We start from the raw sequence: 25679 nt of genomic DNA on the forward strand, positions 1-25679 counted from the left end.
AAACCCTCATCACATTTAAAAAGTACTTGGATATGCACTTGAAGTGCCGTAACCTACAAGGCTATGGACCAAGAGCTGGAAAGTGGGAATAGGCTGGGTGGTTCATTTTCGGCCAGCATGGACATGATGGGCCAAATGGCCTCCTTCTGTGCCGTAAATTTTCTCTGATTCTACACTGTCTCATCAAACACTCCCAGGGCAGGTACAGTATGGGTTAGATACAGAAACATAGAAACATAGAAAATTGTACAAGGCTTTGGTGAGACCACACCTGGAGTACTGTGTACAGTTTTGGTTTCCTCATCTAAGGGAGGATATACTTGCCTTAGAGGCAGTGCAACAGAGGTTCACTAGATGATTCCTGGGATGAGAGGCTTGTCTTATGAGGAGAGAGTGAGTAAAATGGGCCTCTATTCTCAGGAGTTTAGGTGATCTCATTGAAACATATAAGATTCTGAGGGGGCTTGACAGGGTAGACGCTGAGAGGTTGTTTCTCCTTACTGGAGAGTCTAGAACTAGAGGACATAGTCTCAGGATAAGGGTTCGGCCATTTGAGACTGAGATGAGGAGGAATTTCTTCACTGAGAGGGTTGCGAATCTTTGGAATTCTCTACCCCTAAGGGCTGAGTCGTTGAGTATATTCAAGGCTGAGATAGATAGATTTTTGGACTCTAGGGGAATCAAGGGATATGGGCATCGAGCTGGAAAGTGGAGTTGAGGTCGAAGATCAGCCATGATCTTATTGAATGGTGGAGCAGGCTCGAGGGGCCTTAGGGCCTACTCCTGCTCTATTTCTTATGAAGTATTGCTTTGTGTGGTAGGTTCACTTATGGTTCAACCTTTGTCCAGTAAGAAGTGTTGTGATGTTCTGTTTAGTTATGTGCTAAATTCTTTGTCTTTATCAGATGAACAGGAAAGCACCGGTGCCATAATATACACTGTGGAACTGAAGAGGTATGGTGGACCATTGGGAATCACTATCTCTGGGACGGAGGAACCTTTTGATCCCATTGTGATCAGTGGACTCACCAAGAAAGGACTGGCTGAAAGGTAGAAAGTTCACAGTGAGCTCTGTGTGTGCTGTTCGTGGCTGTCAAGGTGGAGGATGTCAGTGCTGGAGAAGGGAACAATTCCAACTGTTTGCATCGACCGTAGACTGAGCACTCATGAGTCAGTTATTGCACAGATTAGATGCAGAGTCAATTTCCACCTGCACTTGGCCATTGAGACTCCTAAGTCAGGCATAGCATGCTGGATGATGGGCAAAGCCCCTCTGCTCTGCCCCGTCTATGTGTCTTAATCCAGCCTTTGGAGAGCCTGCCGACTGCAACATTTCTAATGCCAGCCATCGACATGTGAACATACGAACAATGACGGACAGGAAAAGACCCTCTGGTCCACCCAGCCTGTCCCACACAGTTGCGATGCCTTGTGCATCACAATATATACACTCCCCACCCCACCCGAATCTGTGAGATCTGCTGGGAGAGGTGAAAAAAGACTAAAAACCCAGGCCAATTAAGGGGAAAAAAAGCTGGAAAATTCCTCTCTGATTTCCCCTTAGTCGATCGAAACTAGACCAGGAAATCACTCTGGCTCTGATTGCCATCATTCAGACCTACCTTATGTACGAGGTGATCTCTTCCCCACCCAGAAACTTTCTCTTGTAGGAAGGAATTCAGTGAATTGGCATTCACCGCACGAGCTGGCAGCCTGTCCCAGAGGTCCACTATTCTCCGGGAAAAGCAGCATTCCAATAGCACCATAGAGGGCAGAGCAAAAGGCAAAGTCAGGCGTCGCGTAAGAGAGAAAAAGGAGACAGAAGGTCGGGAGAGCGGAGTGAAAGGCGAGGCTAGGAGAAGAGTTTTGAAAGCAGGGAGGAGGAGGTTATGAGATAGAGGGAATTTGGGAATGAGCTTCGGAGGGACAGGGACACGGTGGCTGAAAGAACAGCCACCGATGGCGGAGAGGAGGGATCAGGGAATAGAGAATGATCCAGTGTCAGAGCAGCAGAGGGTTTGTGTCGGGGAACAAGATCAAGGAGATTGCTGAACAAGAGTGGGGTGAGTCAGTGGAGGGATTTGAAATAGAGGGCAAGGGTCTTAAAATCTATCTGCTGGGCCATCAGGAAGCCATGGCAACGATGTGGGAGGTGGGAGTGTGGAGGTTTATGAGGGAGAGGGCAAGCATAGAATCATAGAATGATACAGCACAGAAGGAGGCCATTTGGCCGAGGGTGCCTGTGCCGGCTCTTTCCCTATAACTCTGCAAATTTCTCCCTATCAAGTCTATTTATCCAATTCCCTTTTGAAAGTTACTATTGAATCTGCTTCCACCGCCCTTTCAGGCAGTGTATTCCAGATCATAACAACTCGCTGTGTAAAAAAATGACTCCTCATCTCCCCCCTGGATATTTTGCCAATTACCTTAAATCTGTGTCACCTGCCATTGGAAACAGTTTCTGCCCATCTATACTATCAAAACCCTTCATAATTTTGAACAACTGTATTAAATCTCCCCTTAACCTTCTCTGATTTAAAGAGAACAACCCCAGCTTCTTGTCTCTCCTCATTACTGAAGTCTTTCATCCCTGGTACCATTCTAGTAAATCTCCTCTGTACCCTCTCCAAGGCCTTGACATCCTTCCTAAAGTGTGGTGCCCAGAATTGGACAGAATACTCCAGCTGAGGCCTAGCCAGTGATTTATAAAGGTTTAGCAAAACTTCCTTGTTTTTGTACTCTATGCCTCTATTAATAAAGCTCAGGATCCCCTCTGCTTTTTTATCAGCCTTCTCAACTTTTCCTGCCACCTTCAAAGATTTGTGAATGTGAACCCCTGGGTCTCTCTGTTCCTGCACCCACCCCCCCCCCCTTTAAAATTGCACTTTTTGGATAAGTGGCAGCTTTTGCAAAGTGGAGGCCAGCGAGGAGAGTTTGGAGCAGTCAATTGTCAAGGTGATGAAAGCCTGGATCACAGTTTCGGCAGCAATGGGGGAGGGGCAGAAGTGGGCCGCATGGGGAACTGAGGCCACAATGGGGCTGAATCCCCGATCAGGCAGGGGAAGGAAGTGCTCGCAGCAAGCACTGGTCGGGATATCACGGGCAGCCAGCTCGTGGTTTCCAGCCAGCAGAGAACGAGGCCTACGAGGAGCCGCCATTGAACAAGTCCTTGTCTAAAGAAAATGGCAGGCCTCACGTGCCAAAGGGCCTACTCCTGTTGACATGTTCCTCTCATTCTGCTACTCCCGCCCCCCCCCCGCCACCAACAGGGATATGCCAGTGAGCTACCGGGAGGAGGAACTCCTGGGAGCAGCCCCTCTAGGTTAATGGGACAATCAAATAGTGACCTCCGTGCGTTGGCTTTCGTGTGCACCACTCACAGCTGATGAGGTCTCGGTCAAGCCAAACCCAGTGGGGCCGCACTGCAAGCAGGGGCCACTGTTACTGCCTCCTAACGTCCAGCCCTGATTGTCTTTACACTCACCTCCTATTTGTGTGTTTGAAAACAAGTAATTGAACCGTCGGACTGATAGTCAAAAATGGCAACCATGCGTCCAGTGGCTGCTCGCGGGGATCTTTGGAAGGGGGGAGGGGGTGGGGATTCTGACCCGGACTTTGGGTTGATCTTTCTTTCTGTTTTTAGGACCGGGGCCATTCACATAGGGGATAGGATATTAGCCATTAATACCGTGAGCCTTAAGGGCAAACCGCTGAGTGAAGCCATCCACCTGCTCCAGATGGCCGGGGAGACAGTAACCCTGAAAATCAAGAAGCAAGCAGACCGTGAGTATTAGCTCCAGGAGTGTTCTGTGGAACGATACCGGGACCTAGAGGGTTAAATTATGAGGGCCGGTTGCATAAAATTGGATTGGATTCCCTTGAGTGCAGAAGATTGAGGGGTGAGCTGGTGGAGGTGTTTCAAATGATTAAAGGATTTGATAGGGTAGATAAAGAGAAACTATTCCCTCTGGTGGGGGAGTCCAGGTCAGGGGGACATAATCTTAAAATTAGAGCTCGGCCGTTCAGGGGTGAAATCAGGAAGCACTTCTTCACACAAAGGGTAGAAATCTGGAACTCTCTCCCCCAAAAAGCTGTTGATGCTGAGGGACAATTGGAACTTTCAGGACTGAGATCGACAGATTTTTATTGGGTAAGGGTATCAAGGGATATGGAGCTAAGTGGGATAAATGGAGTTGAGGTGCAGATCAGCAATAAACCAATTGAATGGCGGAACAGGCTTGAGGGGCTGAATGGCCTACTCCTGTTCCGAACGCTGTAAATAATGTTGGGACCAGCGTGTAAAACCTGACGAAATAGCTCCCCCAGTGGTTCAGTGGGGCTACTGTACCATCCACAATGTTACCGAGCCACTCGGCCTACATTTGAACCCTGGTCTTTGTTGGGACAGCGGATCCAAGCCAGGGCAGTTGGCCTCAGTATCCCTGAGGGGGAGAGGGTAAAAGTCAGCCAGGATTCCCTGCTCCCGATTGCTGTGCAACGATCCCAACACTTGTGTGCGTGGACGACAGATGACATCAGGACGGCTCTGCCGCGATGCCCTCTGCGTTCAAATAGCCTATCAACATTCATTGTTTGGATTGGCGCATTAGGACTGGTCAGTGGGGTTAGGTACTGAAGCGTACAGCACCCTGACATGAATCATTAGGACTGGTCAGTGGGGTTAGGTACTGAAGCGTACAGCACCCTGACATGAATCATTAGGACTGGTCAGTGGGGTTAGGTACTGAAGCGTACAGCACCCTGACATGAATCATTAGGACTGGTCAGTGGGGTTAGGTACTGAAGCGTACAGCACCCTGACATGAATCATTAGGACTGGTCAGTGGGGTTAGGTACTGAAGCGTACAGCACCCTGACATGAATCATTAGGACTGGTCAGTGGGGTTAGGTACTGAAGCGTACAGCACCCTGACATGAATCATTAGCTACCAGAAAGGAGGGGAGTGAACACCAACAATGGCAATTTGAATTTATATGGTGTCTTTAACATAGTAAAATGTCCCAAGGCGCTTCACAGGAGCGTTATCAGACAAAAATTGACACCGAGCCACATAGAGATATTAGGACAGGTGACCAAAAGCTTGGTCAAAGAGGTAGGTTTTAAAGACCATCTTAAAGGAGGAGGGAAAGGTAGAGAGGTGGAGAGATTTAGGGAGGGAATTCCAGAGCATAAAGTCCAGACAGCTGAAGGCACGGCCGCCACCGATGGGGAATATTACTGACATTAAGCCGACTATGGTGGGGTGCACATACTCTAACCTGTAACTAATGGTACAACTATCCCTGAATAGGCCCAAAGCCTTAAATAGAGAGACCGGAGTCTGATATCCCAGATTCAAGAAGCTCGACACCATCCAGGACAAAGCAACCCGTTTGATTGGCAGCCCATCCACCACCCTAAACATTCACTCCCTTCACCACTGGCGCACTGTGGCTGCAGTGTGTACCATCCACAGGATGCACTGCAGCAACTCGCCAAGGCTTCTTCAACAGCACCTCCCAAACCCGCGACCTCTCCCACCTAGAAGGACAAGGGCAGCAGGCACATGGGAACAACACCACCTGCACGTTCCCCTCCAAGTCACACACCATCCCGACTTGGAAATATATCGCCGTTCCTTCATTGTCGCTGGGTCAAAATCCTGGAACTCCCTTCCTAACAGCACTGTGGGAGAACCTTCACCACACGGACTGCAGCGGTTCAAGAAGGCGGCTCACCACCACCTTCTCAAGGGCAATTAGGGATGGGCAATAAATGCCGGCCTTGCCAGCGACGCCCACATCCCGAGAATGAATGATAATAAAAGATGTCTACCTTCCAATAAAATTGCAAACTTTCTTCCAGGTTCTTTTTCAAAGAAGCCCAGTGCTGTGGGTGAGCTGAGTGACCCTGAAGATGAACTCCCTGACTCACAGAAGACCAGCAAACTCTCTAAAATCTACTCAAACACCATTCCAAGCATGGACAGTGCCATGGAATCCTGGGATGGCACGGGCATTGACGGGGGATTTGGAAGCCAAGGTCAGCTCTTTGGACTTGGCCAGTTGTGTTTGACTGGAATGTGTCCATTTCAACTTACAGTTCATATTCGTGAGCAATGTGTTGGTAAGGCATTTTGGCGCACCAGTGCATTGTGCCACAGAGAGGTTGGGCACGGATTTGTACCTGCTGTTCCTTAGGTAAGTTCCCAATCTCAGCCATTCAGTCAAGGTGGAAGGAGAGGGAGAGATGCACCAGTGCTGATTCTGCACCTGCCAGCTTCTACCATGATGCACAGATCATGCTCACTCGATCAGTCAGGCAGAATCAAGAGAGGAAAGCAGAGCAAATTGCTGCCATGTGGGGCTGGGTCGTGATTGGCTGCTGGGCAGGGGCACAGTTTGACCTGGGTGGTGATAGGCTCCTAGGCAGGGACACAGTTTGACCTGGGTGGTGATTGGCTCCTAGGCAGGGACACAGTTTGACCTGGGTGGTGATTGGCTGCTGGGCAGGGGCACAGTTTGACCTGGGTGGTGATTGACTCGTGAGCAGGGGCACAGTTTGACCTGGGTGGTGATTGGCTGCTGGGCAGGGGCACAGTTTGACCTGGGTGGTGATTGGCTGCTTGGCAGGGGCACAGTTTGACCTGGGTGGTGATTGGCTCATTTGCAGGGGCACAGTTTGACCTGGGTGGTGATTGGCTCATTTGCAGGGGCACAGTTTGACCTGGGTGATGATGAGATTTAAACTGGCTTCACTGCATTTTCAACTCTTCTTTGCATCTAGCTAGAGGCAGTGTGGCCAAGGTGAAAAACTATTTAAACGATACTGGCATTGGATAGCACCTCTGGGCACGATCCAGGTGCAACTGCCAGGACCACCACCAGTGGAATTTCTGGGCCTTTGCATTTCTCAGACACACAGCAGGATATTGCTGCACCGTATTGAAAGTGTTTGTTGCCATCCTGTGGTTGTGTTCGTTGTTGTACTAAACACATCTTGAGTTAAAGGAAAAGTGTCATCCACAAAGGGTTGTTGCCAATATGGAGAAGGCATCTTCTAATATGTGTGTGTGAGTGTGAGTGTGTGTGTGACTGCAATTAAATGAAAAAATTAGCATTTATATAGCACCTTTCATGACCTCAGGATGCCCCAAAGCATTTTACAGCCAATTAAGTACTTTTTGAAGTGTAATCACTGTTGTAGGAAATGCGGCAGCCAATTTGCACACAGCGAGGTCCCACAAACAGTAATAAAATAACCAAATAATCTGTTTTACGTGTTGGTTAAGGGTTAAATATTGGTCAGGACACCAGGGTGAACTCCCCTGTTCTTCTTCAAAGTAGTGCCATGGGATCAGTCGTGCCACCTGAGAGGTCAGATGGGGCTGAAACGCTCCTCCAGTACTGTACGGGCGTGTCAGCCTAGATTATGTGCTGAAATCTCTGGAGTGGTTCATTTAATATAAATTTCCTTGTTGTGATTCCAGTTACTATAAACCAAAGCAGATGCAAGACCAAGGGGATAATGTTAATTGAGATAGACGTGTGACCTTGTTATCAATTACATCCCAGCAGGAAGACTAACTGCTGGGATTAGAAACTCATTTTAAACAGTCTAAAGGTCCCCACGCACCCCAGTGTAGACAGCAGTCTAGAGTATCCGGGATTCTGCCCTCCTGCGCTGACCCTGTTAGTTGACATGGTGCCACTGGGTGCCCGTGCCATAGCATGTCTGCGGTGCCCACCTGCCCCATACGCCAGAAAGTCTGGTATCTGCCTGGCATTCAAGGGGGGGCTGATGGCCCCCGCCCCCACCCCTTTCCTGAGACCATGGGATGTCCCCTCTCAGCCCATGTGCAAGGGGGACCCCATGTATCTCCATCTGGAGGCCGGTACACCTCATGTCACTCAGCACACTGGCCTCCAGTATTGGGCCAGCTCCTGAACGAGCGGACGAAGCAGGAATTCCCGATGCAGAGACTCTCCCCACCACCTCCCCCCCCCCGACCGGGGGCTACCCCCTGACGTCATTGGCCATTTAATGGGCGGGTGGAGGTTCTGTCCCTTACAAGATCGACCAGGAAAGCCTGGAGTCAGTGGGGATCCAGTGCGGACCGAGTCTCTGATGTTCGCCGGCCGGAGATATGTTGGGAGACCGGCCGACCCCTGAGCAAATCTGCAGCCAACATTCCGCAAGTTCTTCAGAATCGTTTTATCATTCCGTCTGTGGTCGGTGATCTGAAATTCAGAGCAAATCTGATCAGACCCTTTACCGCAACTTCCTTCTAGATTCTGCCATATTCGGTCATGGAATTTATTTATTTAGTTTTTTTTCATTCTCGGGATGTGGGCATCGTTGGCAAGGCTGGCATTTATTGCCCATCCTTAGTTGCCCTGAGTAGCGGTTTGAGACAACTGACTGCTAGACCACTCGGGCAGTTAAGAGTCAACCACGTTGATGTGGGATTGGAGTCACGTCTAGACCCAGACAGCAGGTTTCTTTCCCTAAAGGACATTAGTGAACCAGTTGGGTTTTTAACGACAATCCAAGTTTCATGGTCACTTTTACTGATACTAATTTTTAAATAATTATTATTTCTAGCTTTTTTTTTATAAACTGAATTCAAATTCTCAAGATGAGATTTGAGCTTACGCTGTTTAGATAAATCCAGGCCTCTGGGTTAGTAATCCAGTAACATAACCACTAGACCACTATAACCTCTGAATTGGCCTTCAGGCCAAAGCATAGGCCTCAGGCCCTCATGATGGAATTGTGTCAGGCATGGGTAACGAGACCGAGGTGGAGGAGGGAGTTGAGATGACAATCAGTATCTACCCCTCAAAAAAATACTTCACCACTGCTAACAGCACCGTCCGTGTGAAATTGGGTTGTACAAACCCGGAGGAGGCACAGGTCCAGCTTCTCGGATACGCTGAATTGACTGATCCCAGCTAGGAAGCCAGCCGGGACCAGCTACCACTGCCTCGGTGTCTCGGGACGAGGAAGAAAGCAGGGATCCCACTGCCAATCGCCAACGAACGACCCTCGCTGAAAATTATTTTGTAAGGGTGGGCTCAGGCTCTGCTGTGACTCTGCCGTGATCAACCAGGCTGCCGACGCTCGCAACAAGTAATTCCTCGCGGGGAGCTATACTGGCAGAGAGCACAGGTTGGAGAATCGGAGCTAATCCTGTCTTCAGCCCACGCTCCCCGGGAGCACCGGATCCCAGAATTAACCCCCAACCCTCTAGATTAGCACATGAAGAATGACCCACGTAGGTGAGGTAGAATGTTGCACTGCGTGCCTTTGTTGCCTCTAGACTTGACTATTCCAATGCTCTCCTGGCCGGCCTCCCACCTTGCACCCTCCATAAACTTCAGCTCATCCAAAACTGCTGCCCGTATCCTAACTTGCACCAAGTCCCATTCACCCATCACCCCTATGCTCGTTGACCTACATGGCCCCCTGGTCTGGCAACGCCTCAAATTTAAAATTCTCATCCTTGTTTTCAGATCCCTCCATTGCCTCGCCCCTCCCTATCTCTGTAACCTCCTCCTGTCCTACAACCCTCCGAGAACTTTGTATTCCTCCAATTCTGGCCTCTTGCACATCTCCGATTTTCATCGCTCCACCATAGGCAGTCGTGCCTTCAGCTGTCTAGGCCCTAAGCTCTGGAATTCCCTCCCTAAACCTCTCTGCCTCTCTGCCTCTCTCTCCTCCTTTTAGACATTCCTTAAAACCTGCCTGTTTAACCAAGCTTTTGGTCACCTGCTCTAATATCTCCTTATGTGGCTCGGTGTCAAATTTTGTCTGGTAACGCTCCTGTGAAGCGCCTTGGGAAGTTTTACTACGTTAAAGGCGCTATATAAATGCAAGTAGTTGTTGTTGTTTCAGGCAACGTGTGCGATAAAGACTCCAGCCCATTGTGTCATGTCTACATTATTATAACACGGCTCCTCTCTTCATTAACCCTGTCAGGTCCGTATTGTCACCAGGCGGCAGGGATCGTTCTCCATCCTCACGAGTGGCAGGACACGAGTCAACGGAGTAGCCCACCACCACGCGCCAATCGTAGGAAGAGCTACCCCTGTATAGACGGTGGATTCAGCGAGGACGAGTGGGACAAGACAGCTAGGTAAGAGATGGAGCTCCTTTCCACTCTGTGTTTAACTTAATCTGTCCCCCCCCGCCACAAACCATTACGTTTCACTTCAGTGGGTTGTGGGGGATGCTCATTCCCAGTTTTGTTGCCTTCTCTCCTTTCCACTCCTGAAGGCACTGACCCTTCACTAGGGTATGGTTCGGTGGGCACTGGCAGCCCTCGCGTACCAGTCAAGACCGTACCCCAAGAAAGGGCAAGCACTCCACTCCCAGTGCAAGGTCTTGTTTGACAGACACAGAGATTTGAGTGCTGGGGTCAGTGCCTCCCCTTCCCCGTGATTGGTCACAATTGCCAGCCTATTCGAGCATGGTAGGCTTCACACTTGAGTTCCACCCTGTCACCCACACAAGTCCAGCCCTGGTCACGAGCAGGAATGGAAACCTGGCCGATTCTTATCCCCTCTCTTCAATCCTGGGGGGGCTGCGGCATTTTGTCGAACCCCTCCCCCGTCCCAAAACGCAGCACAGTTCGGGGCAGAAGGGGGGGGGGGGGCCGGCATGGTCTTTACGGAGCGAGCGTTAGGGTTATTAATTGTGTAGCCTAAGGACTGGGGGGGGGGGAGAGAGAACAAACATATCCTTTGGCCTCGGGGAAATGTTTAAAGGTCGTAGGTGAGATTTTCTCTCTGGCGCCAAACTATATGCAGCGAGAGTTCTTCACCGCTCCAGTTATTGGGAGGAGGGAGGATACGTCCATTCCAGTGTCTTGTACACCGTCAGGCATTCCCTCTGTTTGATGGGAATTTCCTTCCCTTCTTTATGAACATGCAAGTGATGCCACGGCAAGAAGAGTGAGGGTTGTGATGATCTTTTAATCCAGTTTATGTCGCAAACTGAGGGAATGTCAACGATGGCAAGAAAGGTGGAGGAGAAACCTCAACTCGGCAGCAAAACAGTTGAATGCAGCGGTCATATCTTCAGGCAGAGTTTACATTTTTTTTAGTGCAGTGCGGCTCTCTCTCTCTTCAAATGAATATACTTGCCGATAAGTCCTGTGTGGGGTGGTATAAATGGATTACTGCTTCAAACAGAGCCTGAGGACTTATCAAGGGAACTGGCTTAGAGGAGCTGCCAATAGTAACAGCGTGAACAAGCTTAAGAACCCCCCGCACTCCACTCATCCCAGTTAATGATCATCTTTCACTTCAGTCATGCTGCTGGCTCAACTTCTCCTCTCTCTCCCACACCACACCCTATTCGAACAGTCTTCATCATTACACATTCTCCACACCTCATAGGCCCTGCTACTCCAGGGTCCCGTGAAGCCCCAGGACCATTGGACCAGTTGGCTCTTCCCCGGCAAAAAGATTGTGTGTTCTTTGATCCTCACATCACACCTGTGAATTGGGACCAGCTTTCAGTCTCTCCAGGAGCTGAGATTGGATAGTTCTTGTATTTGTACTAGTTCCAGATATGTTCCTAAACTGTCGTTCTTCTAAAAGGCTTTCATCCTGGTGTCAACTCTAATCAGTGCTGGGTGATACAGCTCCAGAATACGGCGCTGGGTGATACAGCTCCAGAATACGGTGCTGGGTGATACAGCTCTAGTATACGGCGCTGGGTGATACAGCTCTAGTATACGGTGCTGGGTGATACAGCTCTAGTATACGGTGCTGGGTGATACAGCTCTAGTATACGGCGCTGGGTGATACAGCTCTAGTGTATGGTGCTGGGTGATACAGCTCTAGTGTACGGCGCTGGGTGATACAGCTCTAGTATACGGCGCTGGGTTATACAGCTCTAGTATACGGCGCTGGGTGATACAGCTCTAGTATACGGCGCTGGGTGATACAGCTCTAGTATACGGCGCTGGGTGATACAGCTCTAGTATACGGCGCTGGGTGATACAGCTCTAGTATACGGCGCTGGGTGATACAGCTCTAGTATACGGTGCTGGGTGATACAGCTCTAGTATACGGTGCTGGGTGATACAGCTCTAGTATACGGTGCTGGGTGATACAGCTCTAGTATATGGTGCTGGGTGATACAGCTCTAGTGTAGAGTGCTGGGTGATACAGCTCTAGTATACAGTGCTGGGTGATACAGCTCTAGTATACGGTGCTGGGTGATACAGCTCTAGTGTACGGTGCTGGGTGATACAGCTCTAGTATACGGTGCTGGGTGATACAGCTCTAGTATATGGTGCTGGGTGATACAGCTCTAGTATACGGTGCTGGGTGATACAGCTCTAGTATATGGTGCTGGGTGATACAGCTCTAGTATACGGCGCTGGGTGATACAGCTCTAGTATATGGTGCTGGGTGATACAGCTCTAGTGTACGGCGCTGGGTGATACAGCTCTAGTATACGGCGCTGGGTGATACAGCTCTAGTATATGGTGCTGGGTGATACAGCTCTAGTATACGGCGCTGGGTGAAACAGCTCTCGTATACGGTGCTGGGTGACACAGCTCTAGTATACGGTGCTGGGTGATACAGCTCTAGTATACGGTGCTGGGTGATACAGCTCTAGTATACGGTGCTGGGTGATACAGCTCTAGTATACGGTGCTGGGTGATACAGCTCTAGTATACGGTGCTGGGTGATACAGCTCTAGTATACGGTGCTGGGTGATACAGCTCTAGTATACGGTGCTGGGTGATACAGCTCTAGTATACGGTGCTGGGTGATACAGCTCTAGTATACGGTGCTGGGTGATACAGCTCTAGTATACGGTGCTGGGTGATACAGCTCTAGTATACGGTGCTGGGTGATACAGCTCTAGTATACGGTGCTGGGTGATACAGCTCTAGTATAAGGTGCTGGTATACGGTGCTGGGTGATACAGCTCTAGTGTACGGTGCTGGGTGATACAGCTCTAGTATACGGTGCTGGGTGATACAGCTCTAGTGTACGGCGCTGGGTGATACAGCTCTAATATATGGTGCTGGGTGATACAGCTCCAGAATACGGCGCTGGGTGATACAGCTCCAGAATACGGTGCTGGGTGATACAGCTCCAGAATACGGTGCTGGGTGATACAGCTCTAGTATACGGCGCTGGGTGATACAGCTCTAGTATACGGTGCTGGGTGATACAGCTCTAGTATACGGTGCTGGGTGATACAGCTCTAGTATACGGCGCTGGGTGATACAGCTCTAGTGTATGGTGCTGGGTGATACAGCTCTAGTGTACGGCGCTGGGTGATACAGCTCTAGTATACGGCGCTGGGTGATACAGCTCTAGTATACGGCGCTGGGTGATACAGCTCTAGTATACGGCGCTGGGTGATACAGCTCTAGTGTACGGCGCTGGGTGATACAGCTCTAGTATACGGCGCTGGGTGATATAGCTCTAGTATACGGTGCTGGGTGATACAGCTCTAGTATACGGTGCTGGGTGATACAGCTCTAGTATACGGTGCTGGGTGATACAGCTCTAGTATATGGTGCTGGGTGATACAGCTCTAGTGTAGAGTGCTGGGTGATACAGCTCTAGTATACGGTGCTGGGTGATACAGCTCTAGTATACGGTGCTGGGTGATACAGCTCTGGTGTACGGTGCTGGGTGATACAGCTCTAGTATACGGTGCTGGGTGATACAGCTCTAGTATATGGTGCTGGGTGATACAGCTCTAGTATACGGTGCTGGGTGATACAGCTCTAGTATATGGTGCTGGGTGATACAGCTCTAGTATACGGTGCTGGGTGATACAGCTCTAGTATACGGTGCTGGGTGATACAGCTCTCGTATATGGTGCTGGGTGATACAGCTCTAGTATATGGTGCTGGGTGATACAGCTCTAGTATACGGTGCTGGGTGATACAGCTCTCGTATATGGTGCTGGGTGATACAGCTCTAGTATACGGTGCTGGGTGATACAGCTCTAGTATATGGTGCTGGGTGATACAGCTCTAGTATATGGTGCTGGCCTTACTAGGACAAGCATAGAAACAAAGCAGAAAGAAACCAAAGCTGCAGCGAGTCCGTTGATCGGTTCCGCTCTCAACAGAAGCTCTTTCCAACAACAACAGGAACAACTTTTCATTTGGGAAGGAAGAATGAGGAGAGGCTAAACTAAATGTACAATGTTAAAGGGGGTTCGCATATACAAATCTTTGAAGGTGGCAGGACAAGTTGATAAAGCTGTTGAAACATGTACGAGATCCTGGGCTTTATTAATAGAGCATAGAGTACAAAAACAAGAAAGTTATTCTAAACATTTACAAAACACTGGTTAGCCCTCAGCTGGAGTATTGAGTCCATTTCTGGGCACCGCACTTTATAATGGATGTCAAGGCCTTGGAGAGAGTGCAAAGGAGATTTACCAGAATGGTACCAGGAATGAGGGACTTCATTAATGAGGAGAGACTGGAGAAGCTGGGGTTGTTCTCTTTAGAGCAGAGAAAGGGAGATTTGATGCAGGTGTTCAAGATTATGAGTGATATTGATAGAGTAGATAGGGAGAAACGGTTTGCACTGGTGGGAGGTTAGATAACCAAAGGACACAGATTTAAATTAACTGGCAGAAGAATCAGAAGGGAGATGAGGAGAATTTTTTTTAGCAGCGAGTTGTTATAATCTGGAATGCACTGCCTGAAAGGGCGATGGAAGCAGATTCAATAATAACTTTCAAACGGGAATTGGATAAATACTTTTAAAGGAAAGATTTGCAGGGCTATGGGGAAAGAGCAGGGGAGTGGGACTAATTGGATAGATCATTCAAAGAGCCGGCAGAGGCATGATGGGCTGAATGGCCTCCTTCTGTGCTGTATGATTCTATGATTCTACGATTCTAACTTTATACAGCGATTTTAATTTAGAAAAACATCCCAAGGCACTTCCCAGAAGTGTAATCAAACAAAAATGAATGCTGAGCCAAAGAAGAAGGTATTAGGAGGGCTGACCAAAAGCTTGGTCAAAGAGGTGGGTTTTAAGGAAGGTCCTAAAGGAGGAGAGGAGAGAGAAAGACTGAGAGGCTTAGGGAGGGAATTAGGCCCTAGACAGCTGAAGGCACGGCCACCAGTGGTGTGGCGAAAGGAGAGCAGACATACAACAGGCCAGAGCCAGGAATGCAGAGATCTCGGTGGGTTGTAGGGCTGGAGGAGGTTACAGAGATAGGGAGGGTGAGGCCATGGAGGGATTTGAACACAAGGATGAGAATTTTAAATAGGAGGCATTGGGAGAATGGGAGCTAATGTAGGTCGGGCTGTGTGGCAACAACCATCAACCTGCCTCTGCAGTAAGAACAAGCAAAGGAACAAGGGGCGAAGGCAACAAGTGAGGAGGTCCCACCACCCCCAAGCTGGACTGTCTGCAGCTCTATACATTAATCAACGTTGAGTTGGAGAGACAGATGGGAAGGAGTTCCAAAGGGAAGGACTGAGGTGACTGAAGGCTCTGCCACCAATTGGGTGAGGGAGGGGAGGGCCTGGGGAGAGTGGGGATATAGAGCTGGAGAATATTACAGAGATAGAATGTGGAAAGGCAAAGGATTTATAGATCAGGAGGAGAATTGTGAATTGAATACATTGGAGGACCAGCAGCCAGTGTAGATCAGTGAGGGCAGGGGGAAATGGGCAATTGGGATTAGCATGGGACTGAATACAAACGGCACAGTTTTGGACAAATGCTGCCAGATCAGAGAGAACAGTCAGGGAATGTCCTGTGCTTAACTAGGGATCCAAAGTTATACCGATATTGGTACAGGAGAGTCGCCAGCGCTGGGAATACTCAGAAGGATTTGTCTGAATAGCAGACTTTTCAGGCCGATGCTCCCCTCCCAGTGTCAGGATATCTGCCCCACCTCACCGGCATAGCCTCAATCCTGACCGTCGGCAGGAGGGAGCCCACTATTGGCCGGCTACAAAATGGCAGCGGTGCTACATAAGAACATAAGAAGTAGGAGCAGGAGGAGGCCACACGGCCCCTCGAGCCTGCTGCGCCATTCAATAAGATCATGGCTGATCTTCTACCTCTACTCCGCCCTATCCCCATATCCCTTGATTCCCTTACTGTCCAAATATCCATCGATCTCAGTCTTGAATATACTCAACGACTGAGCATCCACAGCCCTCTAGAGTAGAGAATTCCAAAGATTCACAACCCTCTGCATGAAGAAATTTTTCCTCATCTCAGTCCTAAATGGCCGACCTCTTATCTTGAGGCTATGACCTCTAGTTCTAGACTCTCCAGCCAGGGGAAACAGCCTCTCAGCATCTACCCTGTCAAACCCTCTAAGAATTTTATATGTTTCAATGAGATCACCTCTCATTTTTCTAAACTCCAGACAATATAGGCCCATTCTACTCAATCTCTCCTCATAGGACAACCCTCATCCCTGGAATCAATCTAGTGAACCTTCTTTGCACCGCCTCTAAGGCAAGTATGTCCTTCCTTAGGTAAGGAGACCAAAACTGTACTCGGTACTCCAGGTGTGGTCTCACCAGAGCCCTATATAATTGCAGCAAGACCTCCTTACTCTTATACTCCAACCCCCTTGCAATAAAGGCTAACGTACCATTTATCTTCCTAATTGCTTGCTGTACCTGCATGTTAACTTTCTGTGATTTGTGTACAAGGACACCCAAATCCCTTTGTCTACCAACATTTCTTAGTCTCTCACCTTTTAAAAAATATTCTGCTTTTCTATTCTTCCCACCAAAGTGGATAATTTCACATTTCCCCACATTATGCTCCATCTGCCACCTTCTCACCCACTCACTTAACCTGTCTATATCCCTTTGCAGACTCTTTGCGTCCTCCTCACAGCTTACTTTCCCACCGAGCTTTGTATCATCAGCAAACTTGGATACATTACACTCAGTCTGCTCATCTAAGTCATTGATTTTTATCGTAAACAGCTGGGGCCCCAGCACTGATCCTTGTGGCACCCCACTAGTTACAAACTGCCAACCCGAAAATGACCCGTTTATTCCTACTCTTTGTTTTCTGTGTGTTATCCAATCCTCAGTCCATGCTAATATATCACCCCCAATCCCATGAGCCCTAATTTGTGTAACAACCTCTTGTGTGGCACCTTATTGAATGCCTTTTGAAAATCTAAAAATTCCCTCAACTAAATATTGTGAAGAGCGAAGCCATTGCCTTCGGTCCCCACCACAAACTCCGTTCCCGAGGCACCCTAGGGACTCCATCCCTCTCCCTGGCCACTGTCTGAAGCTGAACCAGACCGTTCGCAACCTTGGCGTCCTATTTGACCCTGAGATGACCTTCCGACCACATATCCGCTCCATCACCAAGACCGCCTACTTCTACCTCCGTAACGCTGCCCGTCTCCGCCCCTGCCTCAGCTCATCTGCTGCTGAAACCCTCATCCATTCCTTTGTTACCTCTAGACTTGACTATCCCAATGCTCTCCTGGCCGGCCTCCCACCTTGCACCCTCCGTAAACTTGAGCTCATCCAAAACTCTGCTGCCCGTATCCTAACTCACACCAAGTCCCATTCACCCATCACCCCTGTGCTCGCTGACCGACATTGGCTCCCAGTCCGGCAATGCCTCGATTTTAAAATTCTCATCCTTGTTTTCAAATCTCTCCATGGCCTCATCCCTCCCTATCTCTGCAATCTCCGCCAGCCCTACAACCCTCTGAGGTCTCTGCGCTCCTCCAATTCAGGCCTCTTGCACATCTCCGATTTTAATCGCTCCACCATTGGCGGCCGTGCCTTCAGCTGCCTAGGCTCTAAGCTCTGGAATTCCCTCCCCAAACCTCTCCGCCTCTCTACCTCTCTCTCCTCCTTTAAGATGATCCTTAAAACCAACTCTTTGTCCTAATATCACTTTATGTGGCTCGGTGTCAAATCCATGTCTGATTACGCTCCTGTGAAGCACCTTGGGTCGATTTACTACATTAAAGGTGCTATATAAATACAAGTTGTTGTTGTCATCGTCATCCTCCACCGTCATTTTCACGCAGTGGGTATGGAAGGAGCGACCGGCGGCAGTTCCGTCACGGAAGGAACTGCAGGTCGGGTGGTGAGATGGCCGGAGGCCTCACCACCCAAATTTACCATCATTCTCCACTGCCACTTTGCCCGATTTTGGTCAGGACTGCAGAGGAGAGCACAACCCCCAATTCTGGACATTTGGTGGAGGACTCTGTCCAGTACTAGACCCAGGCTATTGAATCAGAAAGGGGAAATTCAAGACGGCGGTACGATCTCAGATCATTTGGGTGATGTGTCCAGGGGATTAGATAAAACTATAAAAGGTCTCCTTTCCTTTGATGTGTGGAGGTGGCATTGATAGTTCCTCAGGTTGAGGCTTTCCTCAGTACCCGGGTTTTATATAAAGAAACCAGCAAGGGGTTTCTCAGATACCCTTTTCTTGTATTGGTTGCAGCACTGGGGGTGTTTAGGGGGAAATGGAGGAAACAGGGATAGAAACCTGCCCATCCAAGGCAAATAAACCATCCGGTCTCCAGGCTGACATGACCTCTCTTCTTCACCCACATTTCCTACCAAATGCCTTCATTTTTTCGTCAGATCCAAGAACTTTTTGTCGTGTCCCCCCCCACTCCTTCCCCCCGTTTAATCCACCACTGCACCACATGGAAGTGAAGTGTTGTATTAATTGTTTCTCGTGTACACTAGCTCGTGGTTACTGTGAGTAGGTTCTTGTCCTGCACCGTCTGGGTGGAGGATTGGACACCACTAACAGAGTCCGTCCGATTTTCCTTCCATTCAATTTAAGTGGAAGGAGAATTAGGCAGACTTCATTATGGCCGTGTCCTGCTCCAGAAAATACATCACGCCCGGGCAGTACAGATGGAAATCTACCCCCACGTCTTATGACATGAAACATCTTCGAGACGTTTCTAGGGTTCATTATGACCCAAGGCAAACTACTGGCCAAATGGTGGCTGCCTAATTGAATGGTAGATTCTGAACCGCTGCTCTTAGGTTAAACCTGATTAAGAGATGCCCATTCTACAGTTTGCTTCCTAGGCACCTCTCAATCGGGTACCAATTGATAGTATTTGCAAGGATGCCACATGAAGTAATCCTCACAGATTCACAAAGCGTTACTGGCCACACTTGACTGTTGCACAGAAGAAACTTGTCTGTCCCGGCAGCTGCTGTCATGGCTCCTCGTAACGCTCCTGAATTTACGCTACTTTGATATACTCCTATAATGTGCGTTGGATGCTTGTTAAAGAAGCTTTTACCCACCTTGTGTTGTCTTCATTCTTCAAATGATATGCAGCTTCCTCACACCATCAGATCGTCCCATCAGGCCCTACCAGAGAGTGCGTTTTTGGGATTAGGCGTTTGGTCCTAAGCTCCAGTTAAGTTTTAGGTGAAAATGAGCCGGTACAATAGACCGGGTCCTGGGACCTGTGAGCAGGAGACCTCATATAGCGCCCCCTATCTGTAATCTCACGATGGGATTTTATAGATGAGCTCATCATTGGTTTCGGGAAAAACACATCAGGTTAGGACTAATGTGTGTGGAGGATGCAAATCATTTGAAGAGTGAAGACCCTACAGGGTAAGTAGTCAATCGTTTGCTGTGGTGGGGGGGGGGGGCAACATTCAGAGGAAAGGATGCTGAAGTTAACGATTCTTTTCATCTTTTTGATTCTGGGTAGGGACTTGTGATGACAACTGTCCAATACTCTGCTGTTCCACAAACCAGCAGGGTCTTAGCCTCTAAATCCTTAATCTTAAGTCCTATGGTCAAAGAAGGTGCCTGGGGTAAGGACAGATCCTTCCCCCACAAGACAGGGAGGGAGAATTGGAGGGTGAGTCTTCCTTCTTCCCTTCCTTGACAAATCTCATATTTTAACAAAAAGAATCCTCTGCCACCTTCCTCCTCGCTTCTTCTGATGACGATGACTCACAGTTGCGTTTCTTCTTCATGTTGAGCCTTAACTATGGGTGTTGGTCGGGCTGCTCGACCACAGAAGGCATCACAGCCCGCTCCTGTTCTCACACTGCTGATTTCTCCCTCCGTGGCCCAGGGGGCGTCGATACCAGCACCCTACTGCCGGCCGATCAGTACAGGCCGTGGGGCTGGAACCTGGGAACCTTCTGATCTCCATGGCTGAAGGACTCACTGAGTCGCTGAGGGAATGGATCACACTTTCTCACGGCCGCTTGAGTGGGGTCAGAGGAGGCGTAGGAGCAGGCCCCGCCTCCTGTGCCCTCAGTTGGGTCGTTGGGGGGGTGGGGGGTGTCGGGGGGCGGAGAAGGGCTGAGGTTCCCCCAAATCCAGGACAAGAAGAGAGTGTAGGTGAGGAGCTGGAACTGTGGCTTGAGTTCTAAGGCTCCTTGCCGGTGAAAGCGTCATAAAAATAAATTAGCAACTAACGTTGGCATCACGAAAATCAAAAGCAAAGTGGGGGAGGGGGCAGGGAGAGAGCGCACTGACTTCAAAAAAATGGCAGACTTTTGTCTCCGATTTCCATCTTTGAAATTTCCTCGGGTGACTCAAAAAAAGAAAAGCAATTGGCTGGTTCACAACTGGTGACCACAAGGTGGGAGGGGGGGGTGGAGGGAAGGAGGCGTGTTTGAATTGAGGAGGGAGGGAGGGAGGGAGGGAGGGAAGCTGAGGGACAAAATCACTGCCAATCCGGAGTACTGCAGAGTTCTAAAGCTTAAAGAGGAAAAACTGGATGCCTGTCTCTTTAAAAATTAAAGAGGGCGATTGTGAATAGCGTTGAGGCAGCAAAGCTCCTCTCCCCACCCACTCCCCCACATTGCTTGAACTGCTCCCCCCTCTCCTCTTGTATGGGTCTCAGTGGTGATCACACAGCTTGTAGAGTACGTTGCTCCCTGCCGTTTGGTCACAGAGCGAGTGTGCGTGTGCGAACATGATACCTCACGGTTTCTTACTGTCCTCATTTTTTTCCCCCACGTCACCCCGTTGTCTGTTACATTGTCTTTGTTCTTTTTCTCTTCTCAGGTTGTCTGTGTCTCAGCTCTGAGCTCTTTTTCCATCAACCTTCTTAACTAACCGTCTAGGAGGCTCCCGGCCCCCCCCTCCCCCCACCCCATTCTGCATACTCTCTCGCTTCTTCTGTGTTTCACCAGTCGTTCAAACCAAAACCAAACCCAAACCCAGAGTATTCCCTCATGATGTCATTTTTTTCCCCCCGAATTCTTGGCTTTTCTTGTTTGCTTCCCAGACGACTCCCTCCTTGCTGGGAGCTGGGCCTCGTCTTTGCCCGTTCTGCATGTGACTGTATCCAGAATCCTGGAACCAATGGAACTGTGATTCCTCCCCTCACCCCACCCCCATCTTTTCCCTTCCCTTGACGATTCTCTTTATGTGTCCAAATGAGAAGACTGGCAGAGATGCAGTTCTGCCCCCCCGACCCACTCCTTTCCACCCACCCGCCAACCTCCCCCCTCTCTCCTGGTTCAGTTCAGACAGTAAGAGAATCGTGGCCTTTGCCCCATGGTGCTGAGGGCATAGAGTTGAAGATACTGACACTTTGGTTCGTACGTTAAACAGATACCTTAGCAACCACAACGGACCCGACCAAGACCAGGAAGACAATTTTTGGTCTCAGGCTCTGGAAGATTTAGAAACTTGCGGACAATCGGAACTGTTGAGAGAAATTGAGGTAACTTTACTCTTTCTTTTTGTTGTTGTTGCACAACGTGCCTTTGAAGGCCCCGGCTAGGGTGAGGCTTCGGCCTTGCTTCTCGCGGGCGCCATCTTCTTGGGGGGGTGTTCTGGACATGCTCAGTTTGCAACCCCAGGCGACGGGTGGTATAATCGGCCGAGGGGTATCTGGCAGCGCCTGCTGCGGCTGTGGCCCATGTGGCCAGTGAGTCGGTGAGGACAGGCTCAGACACTAAGAGCAGGCACTCGTGCCAGGTGCCAGGGTGAGGCCATTGCCCGTGTATCGGTACCACGGTACAAGAGGAGGGGAGAAAACTAGAGAGGCAAAAAGAATGTGAAGTGAGGCCAACTTACTCAAGGAAGGATGGAGAAATACAAGGAGTAAAATGAGGTGTTTCTCATTAGAGTGTGATAACAAATGTGAAAAAGATCCACCTGCTGAGAGATAAAGGAAAGGGCTCGCATTTATATAAGGCGTTTCATGACCTCAGGACGTCCCAAAACACTTCACAGCCAACAAGGTACTTTTGAAGTGTAGTCACTGTTGGTATGTAGGGAAACGTGGCAGTCAATTTGCGCACAGCAAGATCCCACATCAGCAATGAGATAAATGGCCAGATAATCTGTTTTTTAGTGATGTTGGTTGAGGAATAAATATTGGCCAGGACACCGGAGAAAACTACCCTGCTCTTCTTCTCAACACCTCTGACTCAGTAGGAACAGGAGTAGACCATTCAGCCCCTCTAGCCTGCTCCACCAGTCTATTAGATCAGAGCTGATCTGTACCTCAACTCCATTGATCTGCCTTTGCTCTACATCCCTTTATACCCTCATTGGAACATTGATAACCTTATAGGAACATTGATAACCTTATAGGAACATTGATAACCTTATAGGAACATTGATACCCCCATAGGAACATTGATACCCCCATAGGAACATTGATAACCTTATAGGAACATTGATACCCCCATAGAAACATTGATACCCCCATAGGAACATTGATACCCTTATAGGAACATTGATACCCTTATAGGAACATTGATAACCTTATAGGAACATTGATACCCTCATAGGAACATTGATAACCTTATAGGAACATTGATACCCCCATAGAAAGATTGATACCCTCATAGGAACATTGATACCCCCATAGGAACATTGATACCCCCATAGGAACATTGATACCCTCATAGGAACATTGATACCCCCATAGGAACATTGATACCCTCATAGGAACATTGATACCCCCATAGGAACATTGATACCCTCATAGGAACATTGATACCCTCATAGAAACATTGATACCCTCATAGGAACATTGATACCCCCATAGGAACATTGATACCCTCATAGGAACATTGATACCCCCATAGGATCATTGATACCCTCATAGGAACATTGATACCCTCATAGAAACATTGATACCCTCATAGAAACATTGATACCCTCATAGGAACATTGATACCCCCATAGGAACATTGATACCCTTATAGGAACATTGATACCCTCATAGGAACATTGATACCCTCATAGGAACATTGATACCCCCATAGGAACATTGATACCCTCATAGAAACATTGATACCCTCATAGAAACATTGATACCCTCATAGGAACATTGATACCCCCATAGGAACATTGATACCCTCATAGGAACATTGATACCCTCATAGGAACATTGATACCCCCATAGGAACATTGATACCCCCATAGGAACATTGATACCCTCATAGGAACATTGATACCCTCATAGGAACATTGATACCCTCATAGAAACATTGATACCCTCATAGGAACATTGATACCCTCATAGGAACATTGATACCCTCATAGGAACATTTAAACCCCCATAGGAACATTGATACCCTCATAGGAACATTGATACCCTCATATGAACATTGATACCCCCATAGGAACATTGATACCCTCATAGGAACATTGATACCCTCATAGGAACATTGATACCCTCATAGGAACATTGATACCCCCATAGGAACATTGATACCCTCATAGGAACATTGATACCCTCATAGGAACATTGATACCCTCATAGGAACATTGATACCCTCATAGGAACATTGATACCCTCATAGAAACATTGATAATCTTATAGGAACATTGATACCCTCATAGAAACATTGATACCCTCATAGGAACATTGATACCCCCATAGGAACATTGATACCCTCATAGGAACATTGATACCCTCATAGGAACATTGATTCCCCCATAGGAGCATTGATAATCTTATAGGAACATTGATACCCTCATAGGAACATTGATAACCTCATAGGAACATTGATACCCCCATAGGAACATTGATAACCTTATTGGAACATTGATAATCTTATAGGAACATTGATACCTTTATAGGAACATTGATAACCTTATAGGAACATTGATAATCTTATTTTTTTCATTCGTTCAAGGGTTGTGGGCGTCGCTGGCAAGGCTGGCATTTATTACCCAACCCTAATTGCCCTTGAGAAGGTGGTGGAACGGCGATATATTTCCAAGTCGGGATGGTGTGTGACTTGGAGGGGAACGTGCAGGTGGTGGTGTTCCCATGTACCTGCTGCTCTCGACATTCTAGGTGGTAGAGGTCACGGGTTTGGGAAGTGCTGTCGAAGAAGCCTTGGTGAGTTGCTGCAGTGCATCCTGTGGATGGTACACACTGCAGCCACGGTGTGCCGGTGGTGAAGGGAGTGAACGTTTAGGGTGGTGGATGGGGTGCCAATCAAGCGGGCTGCTTTGTCCTGGATGGTGTTGAGCTTCTTGAGTGTTGTTGGAGCTGCACTCATCCAGGCAAGTGGAGAGTATTCCATCACACTCCTAACTTGTGCCTTGTAGATGGTGGAAAGGCATTGGGGAGTCAGGAGGTGAGTCATTCGCCACAGAATACCCAGCCACTGACCTGCTCTCGTAGCCACAGTATTTATGTGGCTGGTCCAGTTAAGTTTCTGGTCAATGGTGACCCCCAGGATGTTGATGGTGGGGGATTTGGTGATGGTAATGCCATTGAATGTCAAGGGCAGGTGGTTAGACTCTCTCTTGTTGGAGATGGTCATTGTCTGGTGCGAATGTTACTTGCCACTTATCAGCCCAAGCCTGGATGTTGTCCAGGTCTTGCTGCATGCGGGCTTGGACTGCTTCATTATCTGAGGGGTTGCAAATGGAACTGAACACTGTGCAATCGTCAGCGAACCATTTCTGACCTTATGATGGAGGGAAGGTCATTGATGAAGCAGTTGAAGATGGTTGGGCCTCGGACACTGCCCTGAGGAACTCTTGCAGCAATGTTCTGGGGCTGAGATGATTGGCCTCCAACAACCGCTATTATCTTCCATTGTGCTAGGTATGACTCCAGCCACTGGAGAGTTTTCCCCCTGATTCCCATTGACTTCAATTTTATTAGGGCTCCTTGGTGCCAGACTTGGTCAAATGCTGCCTTGATATCAAGGGCAGTCACTCTCACCTCACCTCTGGAATTCAGCTCTTTTGTCCATGTTTGGACCTTGGCTGTAATGAGGTCTGGAGCCGAGTGGAACCCAACTGAGCATCGGTGAGCAGGTTATTGGTGAGTAAGTGCCGCTTGATAGCACTGTCGACATCACCTTCCATCACTTTGCTGATGATTGAGAGTGGACTGATGGGGCGGTAACTGGCCGGATTGGATTTGTCCTGCTTTTTGTGGACAGAACATACCTGGGCAATTTTCCACATTGTCGGGTAGATGCCAGTGTTGTAACTGTACTGGAACAGTTTGGCTAGAGGTGCGGCTAGTTCTGGAGCACAAGTCTTCAGCACTACAGCTGGGATGTTGTCGGGGCCCATAGCCTTTGCTGTATCCAGTGCACTCAGCCGTTTCTTGATATCATGTGGAGTGAATCGAATTGGCTGAAGACTGGCTTCTGTGATGGTGGGGATATCGGGAGGAGGCGGAGATGGATCATCCACTCGGCACTTCTGGCTGAAGA

The 25679-nt window shown here is 48.8% G+C and overlaps 1 protein-coding gene across 1 annotated transcript in view; it reads left to right on the top strand.

The window, feature by feature from the left end:
- Positions 1-25679, top strand: part of grip2b (glutamate receptor interacting protein 2b) — a 179007-nt gene that overhangs the window by 128062 nt on the left and 25266 nt on the right. The window contains exons 18-22 of the mRNA XM_067998289.1: positions 906-1050; positions 3644-3783; positions 5867-6043; positions 9983-10139; positions 21586-21697. Of these exons, the coding sequence (XP_067854390.1) occupies positions 906-1050; positions 3644-3783; positions 5867-6043; positions 9983-10139; positions 21586-21697 (731 nt within the window). The remainder of the gene's footprint in view (positions 1-905; positions 1051-3643; positions 3784-5866; positions 6044-9982; positions 10140-21585; positions 21698-25679) is intronic.

The sequence above is a fragment of the Heptranchias perlo genome, chromosome 17, assembly GCF_035084215.1.
Source record: "Heptranchias perlo isolate sHepPer1 chromosome 17, sHepPer1.hap1, whole genome shotgun sequence".
Lineage (NCBI taxonomy): Eukaryota > Metazoa > Chordata > Chondrichthyes > Hexanchiformes > Hexanchidae > Heptranchias > Heptranchias perlo.